This window comes from Conger conger, chromosome 2 (assembly GCF_963514075.1).
Source record: "Conger conger chromosome 2, fConCon1.1, whole genome shotgun sequence".
Taxonomy (NCBI): domain Eukaryota; kingdom Metazoa; phylum Chordata; class Actinopteri; order Anguilliformes; family Congridae; genus Conger; species Conger conger.
This window is the reverse complement of record NC_083761.1, coordinates 57,281,982-57,304,599: the sequence shown is the minus strand read 5'-3', so window position 1 is coordinate 57,304,599 and position 22,618 is coordinate 57,281,982. Positions and strand designations below refer to the sequence as shown.

General features: G+C 37.4%; 1 protein-coding gene across 1 annotated transcript; it reads right to left on the bottom strand.

Moving 5' to 3' along the window:
* Positions 1–6,115: 6,115 nt before the first annotated feature.
* On the bottom strand, positions 6,116–18,087 carry LOC133119714 (cytochrome P450 3A30-like). The gene is made up of 13 exons (XM_061230096.1): positions 17,888–18,087; positions 17,580–17,673; positions 17,268–17,320; positions 12,638–12,737; positions 12,387–12,500; positions 11,842–11,930; positions 11,495–11,643; positions 10,976–11,103; positions 10,185–10,266; positions 9,508–9,668; positions 8,496–8,722; positions 8,052–8,214; positions 6,116–7,165 (listed from the first exon to the last, which is right to left on the bottom strand). Exons 1-13 carry the CDS (start codon positions 17,995–17,997, stop codon positions 7,073–7,075), a joined length of 1,563 nt encoding a protein of 520 aa, XP_061086080.1. The 5' UTR covers positions 17,998–18,087; the 3' UTR covers positions 6,116–7,072.
* Positions 18,088–22,618: the final 4,531 nt, after the last annotated feature.

The following is a 22,618-nucleotide window of genomic DNA, read 5'->3' as shown; positions in this document are numbered from 1 at the left end:
CCCCGAGGGAAATGGAGAGATCCAGATGGGGAGAGGTATTAGCAGGGATGAATATCATTTCAGTTTTACCTGGGTTGAGCTTTAGATGGTGGTTGTCCATCCAGCTCTGGATGTCCCTCAGGCAAGCAGAGATACGGGCTGAAACCTGCGTATCAGACGGCGGGAACGAGACGAAGAGTTGGGTATCGTCCGCATAGCAGTGGCACAATATGAGATTAAACTACTGTTTGACTACCTGGCAAAGAATTTCCTTTCCAGTGAACACATTTTATTGAGAATTTATGGATATAGCTATGGATATTTGGACCGTAAGAACAGGCCAACAAAATTGGTCCTTTGATCCATGTTTGGACGATGTGATATGAGGCAAAGCATCGATTTTTCAAATCCAGCATTAAGAACTTTAAAATTGTGACAAAGTCTTTAGCCCTGAAGCATCAGTTAGCTATAGCCTATCATTGGGAGTCGTTAACGGTCAGAGGTATTGAGTCAGGTCCAGTGAAAACCCAAATATTAAGTGAATTAGATGAGGAAGAACTAGTCTGTGCATATTCTCAAATCCTCTACTGTATCTTCTACTGCATGGGTGAAATGTGACGGTATTGATTTCCACTGTGGGTCTGCGGTTTGTGTTGATGTGGAAGAAGAAATGCCTTTGGTAAAATTGTGTCAATCATCCTAAAAAAAGATGAGATACATTTTGTTCTGATGGAATTGGATGTTGTTTATGATGAACACATTCATTGTTTTGAGGTTAAAGAACTTAATAAGTTTTACATTGTAAAAAGAGATGATTTGCAGCATCACAAGCCGTTCGATATACAGATGTCATATGGCTGTGACACATTGTTTTATATTGTGCCTGACTGTTGCATTTTATGAGCTGAATAGTATGCTGTTTAATAATAAAGAAATTGAAGTTTTATAATACATTTCTAGTAAGTCTTTTTATTCAGTTTGATGTGGAAAAGAACCAACTATCTTTTTCTAGGATAATATAATGCAAAAACAACTACCTATATTGTTAATTTAACACTGGCTGAAATGTTAAAAATAACACTTTTGGGGGTTGATTTTAAGGAAGAAATAACAATAAGCTGGTGTAAAATATTCCGGCTTGGTGTTCCGGATTAACTCTTAAAGTGTAACATTTTATCATTTTGTTAGTGTTGTAACCTTTTACACTAATGAAAGTGTAAAATTAACACTTTTCACTGTTAATTTCCCCCATATATACACCCTGAAAGTGTTGGATTTAATTCAGAGTTTACAGCCAGTCACCACCCTGCTGATTATTGGATATGTTCATTTGGATATGTTCATTTGACGTATTTGTGTTTAAGTGGCGTGTTTGTTCACGTGGGTTTCCTCCGGGTACTCCGGTTTCCTCCCCAGTGTTTCGTTGACGAATAATTTTCGTCATATTTTTCGTCAACGACATTTTTTCACTGACGAAAACGAGACGATAACTAAAAAACGAATTGATGATGAAAAACTATGACGAAATATATTGACACTTTCGTCAACGATTAAAAACGAGACGAAAATGTTAGGGAGGGACGATTTGGGATGAGATCCAATCAGAACTAAACTCTGCGTGGTATGGCGGTTAATCTAATGCACACACTTGAAATTTAATAGTAACGTACTGATCTACCCGGCGGAAAGTCCACTAGCATACACTTGCTGCATGACTCATCATATCATAAACTGTAGTCCAGAAATGTCAACGTTTGGAAGAAAGAGAAGAACAGACATATGGATAAATTTCACATTTGATGTCAAGGAAAACAAGAGTCTTTGTGAACCATGTGGAGCGACAATCACCGGTAAAAACACAACGAACTTGAAGCGAAATTTGCAGACGAGTCATCCCGAAATTCATGCAAAGGTAAGCACACTTACTTCAAATGTTTTTCTTCAAGCTAACGCTATTTTATCAGATAACCGAGCTGGTGTGTTTTCGCTAAACTTGAATACAAGCTAAAATAAACCACCGCTGTCCCGTACTGAGTAGAGAAGTGAATGGCCCAGAGTTCCAAATGTTAGGTCGTGAATCAAAAGATCGATTGACATGCTAAAGATAATAGCCTACGTATAAAGTTTCACTGTCCTCAAATTGAAACAAATACGTAAGAAAAAGAAGAATGCACGTTTGAAGAAATGTAGTTTACTTAATGTTAGACATATGACGGGAGAAATTAGGAGAAATGTAGAGACAACTTGGAGCTGTGCGCGCGCGTGTGTATGAGAGAGGGGAGTGAGAGAAAAATCAGAACTCAGGCCTAGACAGAGGACCTCCACAACCAGCATGAGGCAGCAGATCAGAAAGTATAAGGAAGAGCTTTCACAATCCACCACTGATGACACAGGAACAGAATTTTGGCTGGCAAAGAGTGAAATTATTTATCACATATTAAAACCTTAGACCTGTTGGCTATGCCAGCTTCTCAAGCCTTTGCAGAGAGGGTGTTCAGTGTCACAGGTGACCTCACTAGAGGCCGGCGCAATGGTTCGAAGTGCTTTCCTTAAAATTAATCGAACCAAATAGAACTGTTCTATTCACTGCCATTGACAACACTTCTTATAGCAAAGATATGCACAATCTCATTATAAGTTACGGGTCTGTGTTTTAGTTTACTGTGATATTTACCTCTATTGTCAATGCTGAGAGAGAGAGGAGTTGATTTTTAGTTCCACGCACTAATGGCATTTTAGCCTAGCAGTTGTTATTTTAATGTTGAGAATGTTGAATTAGAATGGTTGCATTCCCTGCTATTGACAGCTTTTGAGACATATGTTTTCAACATTTGGTGACAGGGCATTTTTTCTTGATTTAGATTTTAATCACTGATGGCATAGCCTATGCACTTTTTCTTTGAATGTATTTGAAATAATTAACAGTGAACAGTGAATTATTGATAGTTCTTCCTATAGAAATAAGCACACCCCACAAGTATTTTGGTATGCTGTTTCGCTTCTTACTTATGTTATAAATAATTGGAGACCATGTAATTGTTCTTAATTCACATTTCATGCACTAATGGCATTGCTGCATTCACAATATTTCATTTAATCGGTCTGAGAAGTAGAACTGTTACATTCACTTCAATTGCCTGTGCTAGCTGTAGAAAAGAGCACAACCCAAATGTATTTCACTTGTATTGAGTTACTTGATACTTGTTTTCATTATTAATAGAGGACTGTTGAATTTTCTATATTCAGATACTATGTGCACTGGCATTACAGCCAATACAGTTATATTTGTTTTACACTTCTGCTTGAAAGAAGGAAGAATGTCATATGCAAGTTGTTATAAACAATGCATATATAATTATTGGTCTTTTGTGAAAAAGCAAGGCCGTATTCTTGTTTCTTTATGAGACTTGGTTTTATATGGATTCAATTTCATGATAATTAAAGATATGTTTCATATAATCACAACAGTTACCTGTTCCATAATAACAGGTTAATAGATGTTTCCCCCAGGAATATATAATGAGTTTGGAAATTCTAGAGAAATGCTTGAATAATGCATTACACTTTAACTACATTTTAGTCGACTAAATCTACTGCATATTTAAAATCGTATGATATTTAGTCGACTAAAACTAGACTAAAACTAAAACAATTCAGATGACTAAAATATGACTAAAACTAAATGGCATTTTATTCAAAAGACTATGCTAAAACTAAATCAAAATTTGCTGTCAAAATTAACACTGTTCCTCCCACAGTCCAAAGACATGCAGGTTAAGCTGATTGGAGAGTCTAAATTGCCCATAGGTATGAGTGTGTGAGTGAATGGTGTGTGTGCCCTGCGATGGACTTTCGCCCAATGTATGCTGGGATAGGCTCCAGCCCCCCTGCAACCCTGTTCAGGATAAGTGGGTTAAGATGATTTTCACTTTCATTCATAGTTAGCATTTTATTGCATCCAGATGTGTCATATTTTCTTTTCTACAGAAATTATGATTGGGTAGTTGACGTGACATGGCATTTTCGCCGTCACACAAGATGAAAAACAATTTATTTAACATTTTTCTCATTTAAAATAATGTAAATGTTTAAACATTTTTTTGTTTTATATGAACTAGTTATTTTTAATTTTTTTGTCAAGTTTTTCTGTCCTTTGGTGTGACACCTCTAAATTTCTTTTTTTAATTAAAATTTGTATTTTTAACAGCAGGATTATGTAATATTATGCAAATGTATAATGCCGAATGCTAATAACAGTTTCAGCTAGTATTAGCATGGTTATTAACTGCCACAGAAGCTGAAATGTCCTTTGGTGTGACAGAAAATGTACTTTGGTGTGACACTTTGAGCTGTCACACCATATGACAAAGATGTCACACCATAGGACAAGACCTCCTTAAGAAGCTTTTAAAACAAATAAACAAAGTTTGTTAACATACTTTTCATTATCTTTTCACCAGTTTTAATGATTTTAAATTCAATAATTACTTAAATTCAAATGTTTATTGCTGTTTTTTGGAGACTATGTAAAATGTTCTGAAGTGTTACTGAAACAACTATAATACATAGAAAGTACATGAATATAATGCAACTTAACTCTTTTTTAGAGCAGAAAGAACTGAGGGAGAGATGGATGCGAAAGAGAGGACCAGAAAGTATAGGGAAAAAATCAACAGGGATTTCCAATTCAGAAATCCAGTCTGGGCACTGCATGATACACTGCATGTCATCAGTGATGGTCCGGTAACACAATACCGAAAGAAAACCCAACTGCTTTCTGTTAAGCCAAGTTCCCTTCACAATGGGCTTTAAACATGTAACTTGGAATTTCTCAGAAAGGTCGCATGGCAAGGGAGCCCTGGATGGTGTTGGGGGAGCAGTGAAAAGAATGGCGGACAAGTATGTTCTGAGAGGCAGTGATTTGCAATCTCCAAAAGATTTCTACGAGTTTCTATCCTCCCAAACAGATACGAGTGTGAAATTCAAATGGATTGAAGAGTCAGCTATTGAGGCCTACGACAAACTGCTACCTCCATCTGTCAAACCAGTCACAAGGATTCTCAGTACACACCAAGTCTTGTCATCTTCACCTGGAGTGATCCTGCACAGAGACTTAAGTTGTTTCTGTTCATATCCTAAAGTATGTTCTTGCCACAAATCAAAGAAGGTGGATTTTGGAAATGGTCTGGAGACTGAATCAAACTCCTTTGAGGAAGAGGAGAGGTGCACACAAGGAAAAGTATGATGACAGGCCATTTGTTGGTCAGATCGTGGAGGTTCATGGAGATGAACTAAAAATAAACTGTATGAAGCAAAAAAGTGAGAATTCATTTGTGTGGCCGGAGAAACCTGACTGCATTTACTATTCACAGCAGAAGATAATTGGTGTCATATCTGAACCGGAGCCAATGCGCCGTGGTGCTCAACTCGTACCCCTTGACTGGTTGATGTTCAATTCTTGATTGATGAATGCTTCCATGTACAATGACCTCATTGTTGAAGATGTTGTTAAGAATAAAAAATATAGCTCTTCAAATTGTTTTGTAATAGAAAATTCATACATGAAAATATATGTATGAGGTAATATGTATAGGTAATATTTGAAAATGAATTGAAAGTTTTTTAAAAAGTACCTAAAAATGACAAAGGATGGAAAGTGTGCCATCTTCATGATTTAAAATGTGTCAAGTATGATTAAAAACCGTTCTAAGAATGTTTTAGATGGAATGGACTACATGAATGTTAAACAACATTACTTCCTTTTAGAAGATTTTATCTTCACGTCACTGTTACTGCTTAACTACGTGTTAATTTTGCTTTTTAACAATGTCACAATATTGTTTTGAAATGAAATTGTATTGAATTTTACAAAGATATAATATGTGTGATTGTTCGTTTGACGATGGATCTCAAATAATCAAAGTTACATCTGATGTGCTACGTGTTTTGCAGTTTATTTCCTCCTTTGTCAATGTTACAATAAACACTTCATATATTCTGACTCTCTTTATGCAATGACTATCATTGTCCTTTGGTGTGACGTTTTGTCCTACGATGTGACAAACATTAAATAAGGTTAGGTTTGGCATCAGGGGAGAATCAATAAGAACTCTTAGATTGGTAGAATTTCAAGCAGTTTTGTGAGGTTGGCGAAAAAGTTTTATTGACATTCATAGGAAAACGTTAATCAAGTTCAACTATTCATGGTGAAAATTATTCTAAGGTGGAGTACTGTTATGTGAAATAAATATCACTTTAAGAAAATAATGGTGTAACAATATAGACAATTCTGTTTCAAGTAATTTGTATGTTATTTAATATACTTTCTTAATCATTTTTTCAATGTCACACCATAGGACACATTTACAGTGCAGTTAAGTGAAAATGTGAAAAGAATATGTGAAGTCATTGACAAAATGAGTGACCACTACTATTTTTGCAAAATAGTTTTCATACTCCTTAAACATATGTATATGTATTTTTTCTTAAAAAGTGATGTTTAAAAAAAAAAAAAAAAGAAAAAAAAAAAACTACTCGATTACATGTAATGCAGTGGCTCCTGTTCACAACTGATAGACCTCTATCAGAGAAAACCACAGAGGAAGTTGGTCAAAGGCAATGTTTCAATTTTAAAAATGACTGTAAAAACATATCAATACACTTACATAAAGTGTCTCAAACATAATAGCAGATCAATGTGAAACATAATTACGTCTACAAGAGAAAGCTTTTAAAAATAAAACCAAGTTTGGGTAGTAAATGTAGGTTTTAAACACAGTGCAATCAGTGCCCAGTTAGACATGATATTTTACTATTTATCTATGCTAATCAAAATGTACAGACTAAAATTAGATACAGTATACAAAGTTAGACAACATTCGACAGCAAATATGATTTCAGGCTGAAGAATGTGGCAAAATGGGCTAAACAATCATCACCATCATTGCTCATTGCTTACTATTACTGATGATAAAGAGATTTAAGATTACAGATTAATCCACTTCAGCAAATCAGTATATTATTAATTACTTGTTAGAAATGACATACTGTGCGTTGTAATTTTATACTGTACATTGCCCTGATGATAATTTTATTAATCTTTGCTTGCACTGTCACGTGGAACCATCTTCAGTTTTATCGGGTTTTTAGGAGCAATAAGTCCTAGAGAGTCCAGCTCCAAAGGGATCTGATGAAACACAAACATTATTTTATGAATTACAATTTAGTACTCAATGGACATGAGAAATACATTAGTGAAAAAGGAACCTGGCAGAATTTTACAGTACAGAGTAGAGAAGTTAAAATGCTGAACTTATGTTACTAGTTATTAGACTGTAAGGTTGATCTCTATTTACTCACTCTCCCTCATTAGCTTCATGAGTCAACCCTTTTTTCACTGTGTTTCTTTTTGTTAAGACTTATTACTTCAGTAATGTTTAAAAAAAGTTGACATTTTTGATAGTTAGTAGGGCGGCCTATAGCCTAGTGGTTAAGGTACATGACTGGGGCCCACAAGTTAGGTGGTTTGATCCCCGGTGTAGCCGCAATAAGATCCGCTCACCCTTGCACCAGGAGAAGATTGTCTCCTGCTTAGTCTAATCAACTGTACGTTGCTCTGGATAAGAGTGTCTGCCAAATGCCATTAATGTAATGTAAATTATAATTGGCTCATGAAAACCCTTGAATACAAACTTAAACAAAACTAATGATTATTGTTACCAGTGAAGGGGTTTACCCCTCATTCAGTCCTGTGGTCAGGCCTCACAGAATGTGACAGATAATTGCTATGGAGTTCCTCAGGGAGGGAAGATTATAGTCAGCAGGATATTGCTTGCCTCATTGCTCAATAGCAGCTGTGACAGTCTATCAGTACATTCTGTGTATCTTGCCCAGTTCAACTGCCCTCAGGAAGAGTAACTGTGCAGCTCAGATTATGGAGTGAGAGGAAGCAGCAAGTGTTTTGGAGGAATCACGTGCTAGAGAGTGGATGTTGTTGTCAGTTCTCAGATCTAAACATGGATTATCTCTTTAACACACACAGAAACTATCCATGCATCTTTAATGGGACTCACCTCTGTCTCATCACATGTAGCAATGCTGAAGTTCTGAAGTATCTGAACCATAGCAAGTTTCATCATGAGAATGGCAAACCTCATTCCGATGCAGTTTCGAGGACCAGCTCCAAATGGCAAATAGCTATGAGGGTCCATTCTGTCTTTGTTTTCCTTACTAAACCTATGTGGGGAATTAAGATGGAGGTTAGTATATTTGGGACCTATACAAGCCTAAGAATGACATGTTAAATTTCATGATTCAAAAATACAGCACACAAATACATGACTTTTCAGAATGAAAGGCAAGAAAATGGTGATGTCAGTTCTTCATTAATATGTTTTCTTTTCATTTTGAGTGTCTATCCTTGTGAAGTTTATTTGTGTGTTTTCTTAAACTTGCACAGTTAATATATGGAAAAACCTGATCTGTCTCAAATGATACAATACTCAACAGCATCCTACCTCTCAGGTTTGAAGAGTTCTGGTTCTGACCACAATTCAGGGTCACGGTGTAAGGCATAAGTTGGTATCATGACAACGGTCCCTTTAGGAATGGTCACCCCATTGATCTCAACCGTCTGCTTGCAAACCCTCTCAAGACGAGCAGCAATAGGGTAGAGCCTCAAAGACTCATTCAGTACCATATCCAGGTACTCCATTTCCATCAGTGGTTCATAGGTCACTGGGGCCTTCAGAAAACAAAAACAAATATCAGGAGATTGTTCTGAACTCTGAACTCTTCTTGAAATACAATATATTTTAAAATGTATAACATATGATTAAATATATACTACTCTCCTGTTGCTAGGACCCTTCCTTAACCATTGTTTGATTATAGCACTAATGTAATGTCCTACCCCTTCTTTATTTTAAACTTCCCTACACTGTATGCTTCAGCAATAGTGACATGTTCTTTTATTTTAGCATTTATCGAAAGAAAATGACAAGAAAGTGAAATTAAAAATGTTTCCATTTAATGCTTTTTTAAATCCACAATAATAATTACATATATACTTTTAGTATAATAACCATGCAGTTGATGGGCCAGAAACTCTTGAAAGAATGGCATGTATCTTTAATATTGACAAGGTGACAAGATGTAGTGTCATTTTGAAACCAATGCGATAGGCTGCGGGATCGTGGTGTGATTTTTAAAGGACATTTTCAGTTGCCAAAGGGTCAAATAGACATAATGGAAAGACATTACAGATTGTAGTTTTCTTTCAATCAAAGTTACGTGAACAAGAAATTGCACACATAAGTGTACAAAATGGTCTGAATTTACCTCTATTTATGTGGACTTTATGTCTAATACTACAAATAGCCTAGTATTTTCCATCAGTGTCAAGAAAAGGTAGCCTACTTATATCCTTGATTCCTTGCAACTGCCAAGTCAGGTTCACTGTTCTCACAGAAGGTGAAAAACTAATAGCAGGCAATCAGTGACATTTAATGTAAATGCTGGGGAGGTCACCTTGTTTGGAAAAACTTGATCGATCTCCTCTTGAAGTTTTATCATTGTTTCAGGATTGGTGGCCAAGTTGTAGGCCAAGAATGAGAGAGTACTGCTGCTGGTCTCATAACCAGCAAAAATGTACATCATTGATTGAGAGAGAATTTCATGGTCTGTGAGTCCTGAAGATTGAAACACACATAATAATATGCCATTCTTCTGTTGACCAAGTATTTAAATATAGATCTTCCTGTTGTCAGGAAAAGTAGAGGAAAAGGACATATTGTAAAAATAAACAGTGTGTCCACTGCCTGATTAAACTGTCTGATTAAAAAGACTACTTCAGTGATGTTTATGGACGCATCAGTGTTCTACAACTACTGTATACAGAAAATACAGTAGGTTTACCAAGGTAAAAAAATCCATAGACAAAGAAATCATTTACAATGATGGGGTGGAATACCGTGGTACATTTCTGAGTAGATACAGTAAATATGATATTCATGATTCATTAGTGTTCCATCTGACAGTGAAAACAGCAACTCACCCATGTGATGCCAAGTTGCAAGCATTGATTTCTAACTCTGGTCACCTGCAGTTAGTCGTTTTTATATTTGTATTATTTTTAAATTACAATTTAAGTTATCATTCTTTAAAATGATATATATTTGCTTTGTATATATATTGTATTTGTATACCTTTGAGTGGTTCTCCTTTTGAGACAGTGGCATTTTCAGGTATCTGGGAATCCACCATAAGTTGCAGAAAATCCACTCGATTCTACATTTAGAAGAAACCAAAGCTAAGGTCTAGAGCATTATTCTGTGCATGGGTCATTGATGAATGATCCAAAACACATTTTTGATATAAAGAAAAAAAGGGTAATTTTTCCATTTAAAATACATGACAAAGCAACTAGTTAAATTATATGAAAAACTATTGAAATTTAAGGAACTATTACATTGGCAAAATGTCATATGAGATAACTGTCCGCACCAACATTCATTCATTCATTATCCTAACCCGCTTATCCTGAATAGGGTCGCAGGGGGGCTGGAGCCTATCCCAGCATACATTGGGTGAAAGGCAGGAATACACCCGGGACAGGTCACCAGTATATTGCAGGGTACACACACCATTCACTCATACACTCATACCTACGGGCAATTTAGACTCTCCAATCAGCTTAACCTGCATGTCTTTGGACTGTGGGAGGAAAGCGGAGTACCCGGAGGAAACCCACGCAGACACGGGGGAGAACTCCACACAGAGAGGCCCCGGCCGACAGGGATTCGAACCCAGGACCTCCTTGATGTGAGGTGGCAGTGCTACCCACTGCACCATTCGTGCTACCTCGCACCAACATGTTGAATCAAAAATGCTACAAAAATGAAATAAAAGCTTACATCTCTCCCTTAGGCATAATTATATGGGTTTTTCTATCGACATATGAAAACATAATTTACAGGTGAATCTAGTCCCGACTTACTTTGTGAACATTTGTTCGTCGTTCTGACTTTATTTTCCGAAGTGAGGCATAGAAGAAGTCTGTCACAGATGTTGGGAACAAGGCAAAGTCCATTTTCTCCAGCACGGGGGCCATGAAGGGGAAGAATGCTAAAAAAAAGACAGGAATAATATTGCAGGAAAAAAGTTGTCAACCCATTTGTCCTGGATATGAAGTTAAGGAATTTGGTTTTTGTTATTTCATTATGTTTTAAGTTACATCTTGTTACTAAATATAAAGCTACTGTAACTACAGGTATCCTATACAGACATTGTAACAGCAGCGTAAAGTAAACACTGTTCTGGCACAAACCCTGGGTCATGGTCAAGTTCACGTGCAGGAGCAGACTCAACAATCTTTTCAATCTGATGTTCATTTCAATTAAATATTTTGTTATTTAAGTTGACAAAGATACACTTTTAAGTCTATGTATCTATATCTATTTCACTATAAAATGTTACAAAACATAATGCAGACATTTTCAAGATAGATAGGCATTACCTATAAAGATTAATAGGGGATTGAGCGGGTCAAATTTGAGCATTTTCTTAATGTGTGTGACAAAGGGGTCACTTGGGTTGTTGAGGGAATCAATGTCAACACTAAATGAAGTGCTGGTGACAACATCCATACTGTATGCACCAAATGACCTGAAAAAGTAACACAAACAAAACAAACCTTAAATATGTGTACTGTGTAAAGGAACATGTACAGTACAATGTAGCAAAACAACTGAGTAGAACAGACTTATAGGAGAAAAATTAATTTTTCACCATAGATTTCTGGATCACAACCAATCTGTATTCAGTTAACCTCAGCCACTTTATATTGTAGCTTTCATTACTCACTCTTTCACGTTTGCTGATTTCCCACTGTCAGATGTTTTCTGTATGCTCTTAATTAAATTATTGGAGTGCTGTTTCATAATGGTAAACATCTGTTAAAGAAAAAAGGGAATGCAAAGTCTATAGTCTACATTACATTACACTATAATCACTTGAAAGACCAATGAAACCAAGGAGAACTCAACAGCTCAGCTGACATCACTCTACAATAAACAGGTTTGGGTGTGCAGTCTCAACTGAACACACTTTTTTTAAAACTAGTGTTTCTAGGGAGGTTCCATATCTCATTGTGGCTACTTCACAATCATCTCATGGTCGCTAGAAAATGTAGTTGGGTGTGGAAGGGGGGGTATAATTTTTGGGTACCCGCCTACAAAAAATAGTTCTGTCATCTATGCTACAAGCACCTGCTTTACTGAGTAGTCCTGGCCTTGTGTGGTGAGGCAGTAAACTAAAGTTATAATTTCTTCATTAAATATGTATGTAGGTTTTCTAATGTAAAATATGTGTTCCCCATGTATCATTCAGAAAAGTGTAGGGAAGCTCACCTCTTTCAGTCGGCCACTGGTAAAAGAGGGCGAGAGAACGCTCCTAATTCTCTTCCACTCATCGTCTTCCACAACAGTTATTGCATCATACAAGGGACCATTCAGACGGAAGTTCTAAAAAGAGGAAACATCAGCTTCAACTCTCAATTCAACTCTCATTACTCAATTCCGTACTTGAAATGTTGTGTGATGCTCATAATTTATTCTTGGTAATCAGACATTCCTGTGATGCATGTGAAGTATTGGCTTACTCTTCTGTTTGTGAAAATGGAGTAGCATTCTTTGATCAGAATAGTTTTGATCATTCCAAGATCCATAATGGCCAGTACTGGCTGTCTGCCATCGTAAAAACTGAAATCAAGAGAAATATCATTAAACATAATCAAATTAAATAGTTTTATCTTTTGAAACAGAAACTTGAATACTGTAATAAAATTTTATATGCTAGCAGAGTGCGTCTGGCCAAATAGACAGTTGGTAGAGTGCATTATATTACATTCCCTTTTGTTAGTAGAACAACTTAAGAGTCTTAGAGAAACTTATGTGTAGTTATGTGAACAAGATTTGCTGGTTAACATTTGTAGACCAGCAAGTGTACATTCATCATGATACAACAGAGGTCTATCGTCTCTATTGGTCAGTTAGCATTACAGCCGTGCCAATATCCACAATATATTCATGGCTAAATGGAATGTTCGCACATCTTTTGAAATTAATTCGCGTTTGTAGATCACAGTTATTTACTTTGTAACCAAAATTAAGTCTGATGCTAATAAACCAGTAGTCAATGATATTTCCTGTGAATAGTCTCCTGTTAGCAAGGTGCCCAGTGTTCTCCTATGGTATGTCAGTATACTGTAACTCAACACTGGCTAGAACTAGTCAGTTCAAGGTAAAATAAATCAAATTACAGGTTCTCTGTTCTACAGAGCATGGCAGTGAGAGGATGCTGTACCATCAGTTGTAAACAAATTTTGATAAACTGCCTTTTGACATAGAACAAAAAGTTATCAAGCAAGCTAAAAATATGTATCACATGCCAGCATGCAAGCTTTCTTTATCCTTTAGCTTGAGTGCCATACAGTAGCTGTTAGAGGGTGATGGTCACTAAGTAGCTTTACCTGAGCTCAAAATATTTGATGAACAGTTCCAGAATATTAGTAACGTTAGGGGCAGGGTGTAAATCAATGTGTAAGGTTAATGTTTTTCCAGCATTCAATAAAACAAAATAGAGAGATAAAGAATGCGGTCTGAGCCCCTATGAGCACCCCCCTACAGTGTTTCTACGAATTTGATTTCGCCACCACAATTTTTGTACTGTGATCCCATCTGTAAACTTCTTTGCCTTCCCCCTATCTTGGGACAACAGAACTAAATATCCATAAATTCCACAGGAAACACAAATTATGTTTACAGCACCGCTGAAGACATCCACAATTCACCACTTGATATTTGCTTCTCCAAGGACAGCCCACAGCCATCCCCAGAGACAACAACATATGGAAGCACTCCAGAAAAGTTGAATGAAACATCCCAAGCTTAGTATTAACTGACATTACTGTGAATCTGTGTGTTTTCATCTGTCTTCTATCATGTGTGTATAGAGTAAATCATACACATTGTCTTTCTTTGCTTATAACTAACATTTCAACTTGGAACTGTAATTACTAACAATCTTCGAATAGTCTGTGAATAACCTAGTAGTTAGTTACTTGTATCGCTTTTGAGTTGAAGCTATCACTTCCCTCTTTGGCGAGTGATCTATGTGAGCAAAATTAGGCTCTTCCATCACAGCGATAGGCCAACCAACATGCAACTTTAACCTTTTCCTTTTGTCCAGACAAAGGACACATGCACGGGTGCACGTACCCGCAAGCACAAACACTCACACACATTGTTTTATAAATTATATTATTAAACCCGGTGTCTATTTTGATGTTGCAGAACATGAGAGCTGAGTCAAATTAGTCTTTCGAAGAACTCCATCCTTCAGGTCACATATTAAATATTTGATTTAATTATGTTTGACAATTAATATTTGTAATTTTTTATTAGTAATTTAGATAATTTGTGAACTATGTACAAGCATATATATACGGACCCTGCTGTAGGCTCGGGTGCCTGGAAGCTGTTTCATTTCACCCCACAGCCACAAGCCACACATGCATTTAACCGCAGCCAGAGGAGACCCAATCATACACATGCGCATATGGCAAACCAAGGGTTACATTTATATGAACAAAACATAAAATACATAAACTGTTTAGATCTACATACACAAATATTAAAAATAGAAGAAATACAAACCCATTATTTTGAAAATCTCAAAACATGCTACAGCAACTGTAATTTTACCAACTTATTTGAATGAGTTGGCTTCCTTGTATTACTCTAGCCTTTTTAAAGTTGAAACCAATTATCAAGCCAAAACAAATGCAAGTGAGTTCCCCCATGGCAAACATTCTGTTTGTCTGTCACCAATTTTACATACCCACTGAATTAATAAAATATAATATACTCAAAGAAAATTAAGTAAATAATTAAGTAAAAGTATTTTAGGTATAGTGCAATCACTTCTTTCCACAGTTTTGTATTTGATGATGCTGATTTAATATATAGAAAAACAATTTTCTCTAATAATGAAAAGCTGTCTCAAGTCTCAGGATCCCGATACAGACAGGTGGCTGGTAGACCCGCAAGGTTGGTGGTTTGATTCCCGGTGTAGTCCCAATAAGATCCGCACAGCCGTTGGGCCCTTGAGCAAGGCCCTTAACCCTGCATTGCTCCTGTGGAGGATTGTCTCCTGCTTAGTTTAATCAACTGTACGTCACTCTGGATAAGAGTGTCTGCCAAATGCCATTAATGTAATGTAATGTAATGAGACTGCCACAAGAGGCCAAGCTGACTTTACTAGGAAAAGCGTGCTAAAACTAACACAAAAAACCCAGCAGGAAACTAGGAAATAAACACACAAGGCTTGAAACAAGGACAACGCTAAAACCAAGCCATGACAAACAGCAAACAAGACTTACAGTGCAAGTGCTAACTTTTAGTCATCCAATTCACCTAAGAAACAGAGACCAATCATGTGAAACAGAGAATTAGGGCTTGGGAACTTGCGGTCTCTGGCGGTCAAAGTCAGAAACTGTGGAAAAAGCTGTTCAGCGTGTCAAAATAGTTTCCATGTGTAAAGCCAATTCAACTGCTACCAACTGTTAGCAACCGCGAGCAAATTGTCTGAGGTTTTTGACAAACGACATGCCTAATAAGGAACACCTTGAAAACCAGTTGTCCCAAATGGTGGCTTAAAATTGCCGCGCTATGGAGAAAAAGTGTTGTAACTTTCACATGGTGAAACCGAGGATTAATTCAAATATGTTTCATTTCTGAATCCAGCAGTTCCAACAATCAATGCTCTTGTTAAACAAGAAAATGGTAAACATGTTCCCCCCCACCCATGCGCTCTCATGGAAACTCGGAAACTCGTACTCGTATATGTAGACACGGTGACAAATAGGGATGGGCATTTTCAGTATTCTTATGGTTAATTTCAGGAAAAACCTTGACCTCATTAATTTATGGTTGCACAAAAGACAACATACATGTCTATAGCAGTGCATCACCGGTAATATTGGCAAACTCCGAATATTTCGAAGGCATGACACTAACAAGGGGTGATTGCATGCGACTCTAAACATCATTAGATATTCAAGGTATTCAGCAATAGGCTACTCGCTGCACAACAGATATTGTAACTATAGGACACTACCCGAGGAACGGTTCGGAAGAACAAAAACGCTAATACTCGACTTTGCTCTTGTTTTTTCCAAAGTGAAAACTGGAAGTCTCGTGTTTTTGAATTTTTGCTCGTTTTAAGAAACCTGGTCGCTCGTTTGGATGGAAATGTAACAACCAACCAGTTTTTCCACATTTATGGCGAGTCTAGTATTGTTCAAGGAGGCTAACTTTAATTGTAATTTTACAATTTAATTAGGTTGCTATTCAACTCCCAGCCATGGTCCGCAATCGCAATATCCTATCCAGTTGTTTGGGCTTGTTTTGATTTGTTTTTGTTGCGCACTATATATAACATAGTTCTTAAATCTAAGATTGATGCAACATATTTTACACTGAAGTTTTTACAGATTATTATCTCCTCAAATTATCCTCTAATTGTCACTTGCCATAGCCTAATCCACTGCACTTTCCAGTCGGTGGTGCCGCAATCGTGTTCATTCGTAAAGTGGTATATCCCCAGCTAACACGAATAAGTGGCTACCAAATTTGGACAAAATGAAAAAAAAAAGAAGTTACATAATAAGTTATATGTTTTGTTGGAGAAGATCGTATGTGAGCTCACGGTGTTCTATAGTGCCTGAACAAAACGTAGATAATAGCATTTCTATATCCAAGTACTTTTGTCGAAGTATGCAACAGCGAAACAGTTGATAAGCCACAATGATAATTCTTCCAAATAAATTCTAAGTAAACAATGGACATTCTATAGACGTTTCTCAGAGTTAGCCCATTTCTAGAATTAAAAACTATTATGCATCTGGTTCACAAGACCTTTGCCATGAAAAGGACACTGACAGTTTTTTTCCACTCACGTCACAAAATATGGTACTGTTGTCGCTAAAGCAATGGCATCTTAAAATAGGTTACACAGATGGAACCGTGAGTTTTAAGGCTTTCACACAATATATATCCTGTTACATAGTCATTGAAAATTGCATTGGGAATTGCAACCAGCCCTGGGTTGTTGTTGTTGGTTGTGGATTGTGGTTTCAGTTTATTTACATGCCTATATGTTTTCAGATACTGCTTCAAATTCAATTGTTCACTGCTGATAATTCCATATGTAAATTAAGAGATACTCACCCCCATATTTTCCCATATTTCTTAAAACACGCCATGTCAAAGTTGTGGAATCCCTGAAAATAAAGGGGGAAATGTACCTTGACATCTGATGCTGTTAAATTGGTATTACTATTGTCTACTGATTGATTTGTTAAATTATGTATTCAAAATAAAGGCAAGCCATTTATACCAATAAGTACTTTCCACTTCCTAATAACTTCACAGCAATTACACTGTATTATAATCTGCTCCACCTGCCCCCACATGTTTCAGAAAACATCAATATCACACTCATCATTTCTATTAATTCAACCCATATAAATGTTAGCCTACCTTTCGATATTCAAGCAGTGTTCCCAAGAACGGCATTGGTTTAGGTCCATGAATTTCCAATTTTTTAAAAAATCCATATGGCCAGTAACCATATCTGTGAATATGAAGGAAAAAAGGACAATACTGAGCAGACACCATGGCACTGTCTGAACTCTGCATTAGTCGATTCAACAACTATGACAGAGTGCGAAAAACATTCAGTTCGCCCAATCTCATTTTCAAAGTAAATACAGCGACAGTAACAGTATATACTATACATTGATGTGCTACACACTGAAAACTAGTCAAATTAACATATTATTACTTACACAGCAAACAAGCTTAGAGTAAATATAAGGAGGGCCCAAGTCGTTGTTGAAAAAAACAAGAAGAAATTCATTGTAGATTCTTCTGTTGATTTTTCTGAATGCACATTCATTGTGTACAGTCAATGATTCGCACAGCACTTGTAAAAGACACGTTTGACTAGATCAAATCCCTGCTATCAAAAACAGTGCATGTCTCTGGGCATTGCTCAGTGCTTTATTATGCTGTGAAGCTTGTGAGTTTGCCAGTGGTAATTTCCCCACCCACTCTTTGTCTTTCTATTGGCCTAGAGTAAAAGAGAATTGCGTCATTCAATCCAACTCTTTATCATAAGATCAAGCGCATTTCTTCATGTTTCTCAACTTTGAAACCCAATATACTGGTTCTTATTCAGACCTGATATCAGATTGTCTTAACACACAAAAAGCAGCACCCCCTCTTCCCTGGACCAGCACCAGTTTGCTTACAGGGCAAACAGGTCAACTGAGGACGCTGTCTAACTGGCCCTCCACACTGCCTTTTCACATCTGGAACTGCGGGGAGCCAGGACAACAACCTTGTTCTTAACATAAAGAAAACAAAAGAACTGATATTGGACTTCAGGAGATGGAAACATAATGGTCACTATCCCAGAGAGGGAGAGGGTAGAGACAGTCCAGAGCTTCAAATACCTGGGAGTTTACATCAGCTATGACCTGACATGGTCCACCAACACAACAGCGATGGCCAAGAAAGGTCTTCAGAGGCTTCACGTCCTGAGGTGCCTGAAGAAAGCACAACTCCCACAACAGCTGCTGATAAACTTCTACAGCCCAGAGGATCATCGGCTCACAGCTATCTATGGAAGAGATCCACAGAATCCGCTGCAGCCGTAAAGCCATGAACATCTGTAAAGACTCGATCCACCCCGGACACAGCATCTTCAACCTTTTGCCATCTGGCGAGCGTTACAGAACTCTGTATACTCACACGACCAGGCTGAAGAACAGTTTTTACCCATATGCTGTCACGCTGTTGAACACACATGGATGGGTAGGCCTATAAGGGTGACACTGCATTTGTTATCTCTGGATTATGCAAAGATATAAAAATTGTATGTTTTCCCAAAACGTCTGAAACAATTGGAAAATAACACATAATGAAATATATAATCACAAAAATAGGAACAACAGGGTTTTATTTAGCTGTCAAAGTACAGTAGCTTGGTTTTAACAATGAATTCCAACAGGCAGAACTGTGCAGTAGAGGCCTTTTCCAGTCTCATACTGTGGGTCATCATCTGGCCCAACCACTCTCTCCAGGTCTGACTGTACGTACCCTCTATGAGCTGAGGGTGTGCTTTCCGGGCCACTGAACGTGCGCCGCTTGGTCTGATGGGACATACAGTATCCTAAATGGATATACCTAAGCATTTTTGGGGTGTTAATTCACAATTCTTATGCACACATACTCATTTAAGAACAGGTGGGGAGGAATTGTGTTTACGTGGTCAGTTTTCTGAAGTTAGGAGCACTTGTTGAATCCGACCTGGCACACTCAAAGGAGCTCATATAAGCCCTTCATATAAAAAAAGTATGTGAAATGTATAATAATGAGGCTAAGTGTCTTACTTACTGTAGGATGAATCAATATCCAATGACTTATGAGGAGGAATTTTCTTACTTAAGATAACATGCTTCTGAACACTTCAGAATTCATTCTGCTGCTACTATTAGCAGTTAAAACATCAATGAAGACAAGTGAACCAGTATATGTTGCCATGATTCCCAGACGAGGGGGTGCTTTGGTTCTTGGGCAGGTCGTTTTGGCCTCTGCTTTGCATCTTGCAACGTAGCTTCTGTAGTTATGTTTATGAAGTGTTCTGGGGACACTAGTCACTGACACATCCACACCTGCCTCCTGAAGAGTTTTTCTGATCTGTCAGACAGGTGTTTGGGATTTCTTCTCCATTCTGCTGAGAATTGCTTGGTTATCAGCTGTATTGGTCTTCCTTGTTCAACCAGCTCCTTTGAAATTACTGAGCTCTCCAGTGCTTTCTTTCTTCTGAAGGGTGATCCAAACAGTTGATTTTGGTTGTCTCTGGCAGCTTCATAATGGCTTCATTGACTTTCATTATCACTGCTCTGGTCCTCATGTTGACAAACAATAACAGAAGGCAATGACAAGCCAAGAATCAAGACTCGATATTTAAAGTTAGATTATCCCTGCACTAAGGAAGCAATTGAACACACCTGACTAATCAGAAACACCTGTGAAGTCAGTTGTCCAAAATATTATGGTGCCCTTAAATTGGGGGACTACACTGTATATAAAAAGAGAACAAAATGTATAATACCATTTATCAAACACTGAGAATGTGCACATTAACCACATGTGAATTGGTTGATTACGCATTTAAAATGACGGAGTACAGAGCCACATCAAGAAAAAATATATTTGTCCCAAGACATATATCACTGTATATTCACATCATTTCCGATGAGTCATGCACAAGTATAGATATTAAATATATTTTAAAAAGCTTGCTTGCGTGTGTTATGACACAACTGTGACCTTGGTCCTAGTATGTTGTCTTTGTTCGAAATTATAACTTGTCACGGCTTGTTTGTTTCCACCTATACTACATACAGTATACAGCTTTTATGAGCACGACAGCACGCAATGCTGTGATTATGAAATCAGCTCACCGCCCTTCATTCTTGATTAAACTGTAGGTGAAAGGAGGAAAGGGGTGGGTTATGTAACTGGCATGTTTACTCGTGACTGATCTTTGTTCCTGAACTACAGCTATAATTAAGTAACAGGAAGTGTTATAGCCTCGCTGAATTTAGGCTTTTTATTGACTGAAATGAGATGAAGCCTGTATTTACCTCAGCAAATTAAATGTTTTTAAAATAAAAATTTGATCAGATTGATACTGAATTCGTTGTTAGGTGTATGGGCCAGGAACATACAGTCATACAGAAGTTTTGTCTAATGCATTACAATGATATCTGGTGATTAAAATGTATTACATTACTTTACAGTCATTTAGCAGACGCTTGTACAATAAAGTGCAAATCAAAACTAGGGACAAGTGCGTTGAAGACCCGAGAGGAAAGTACAGTTCCAAATCCTAGAGTGATCACATACACTGAGCACTTTATTAGGAAGATTTTTACTTTTTACACCTACTTATTCATGCAATTACCTAACCAGCCAATTGTGTGGCAGCAGTGCAATGCATACAATCATGTAGATACAGGTCAGGAGCTTCAGTTAATATTCACATCAACCATCAGAATGGGGAAATAATTTGATCTAAGTGACTTTGACCGTGGAAAGATTGTTCATGGCAGACAGGGTGGTTTGAGTATCACAGAACATGCTGATCTCCTGGGACACTAGGACACTACGCACACTAGTCTCTAGAGTTTGCAAAGAATGGTGCAAAAATCCAGTGGGCAGTATTTCTGCACACAGAAATGCCTTGTTAATGAGAGATGTCAGAGGAGAATGGCCAGACTGGTCAAAGCTGACAGGAAGGTGATAGTATTGCAAATAACCACACATTACAACAGTAGTATGCAGAAGAGGATTTCTGAACACACAACGCATCAGAACTCTAAGTGGATAGGCTACAGCAGCAGAAATCTATAAAATAAATACCTAATGAAGAGCTTGGTGACTGTAGATACAACTTGAACCGTTGAAGAGAACATCAACTTTCCAACTAGCATACCACAGTTGGCAGCTAGAATACCCCGAATACTACAATAATTATAGATAAGTGCTATTATAAGCCATGGCGTACACATGGCTAATCATAGCAGTGAGGTAGGGAGGGAAAGGTGCAGCCTGAAGAGATGAGTTTTCAGTCTGCGCTTGAAAGTGGTCAAAGACTCTGCTGTTCTGATGTACACAGGAAGGTCATTCCACCACCGTGGGGCCAGAACAGACAGCAGTCGTGAGCGAGAAGTGCAGGTGCGTTGAGGGGGAGATGCCAGGCATCCTGAAGTAGCGGAACGGAGGGGGTCTGGCTGGTGTATAGGTTCAGATCAGTGTTTGGATGTATGCAGGGGCTGATCCCCGCCTGAAAACTGAGTGTATTAGAAAGGTACCAAGTCATTCATTTATGCATAGTCAACATTCACAAGTTATTCATCTTCAAATAGGCAGTGTTTATTACACAAATGGGACTTACATAGAAATCCAGTAAAATCTCTTTGCTGTTAGAAATAATACCCATCTACCTGTGAGAGCTTTTTATTGAATTTTAGTCATGAAAGATACGTTTATCTGCCTTTGAGTAATCAGTCTAATGGTAATTTATTTAGTAAAAATGTATTTCCTTAATAAAATATATTGAGGAAATATTAAATAAAGCTTACAATAGTCATTAATATATGTAATGCATTGGCCATATCAGAATGTGTGAATGTGAATGGCGGATGTAACAGCTGATGGGCCCGGCTTCCAGAAAGTTGTACGGAAAATATATTGTAATACATATATAGTTAATGTAATACTTGAGAAAACGGACTGAATATCCTTTTTCTTTTTTTTTACATGTAAACATACATTTAGACAATTGAATGTCTTTAATGTGTTTATTCTTTCAATTGATAACTGCATGCACAATGTTCCTCTGGCACTGGCATGCAGCCAGCAAAAGAGCCAAACGAGCAAAACGCCTAACGGGCTGGGGTTACAATGTGCTTTATGTGCCTCTCAGTAATGAAATGGACAAATGA

Bases quoted from the DNA above. Each gene is read 5' to 3' on its own strand.
- LOC133119714 (XM_061230096.1), bottom strand. From the start codon at position 17,997: ATGAATGTGCATTCAGAAAAATCAACAGAAGAATCTACAATGAATTTC. The intron at 11,931-12,386 runs GTGAGCTTCCCT...TTTCTTTAACAG, and splicing joins CCAGTGGCCGACTGAAAGAG to ATGTTTACCATTATGAAACA. The intron at 11,644-11,841 runs GTGAGTAATGAA...TTACTTTTTCAG, and splicing joins AAATCAGCAAACGTGAAAGA to GTCATTTGGTGCATACAGTA.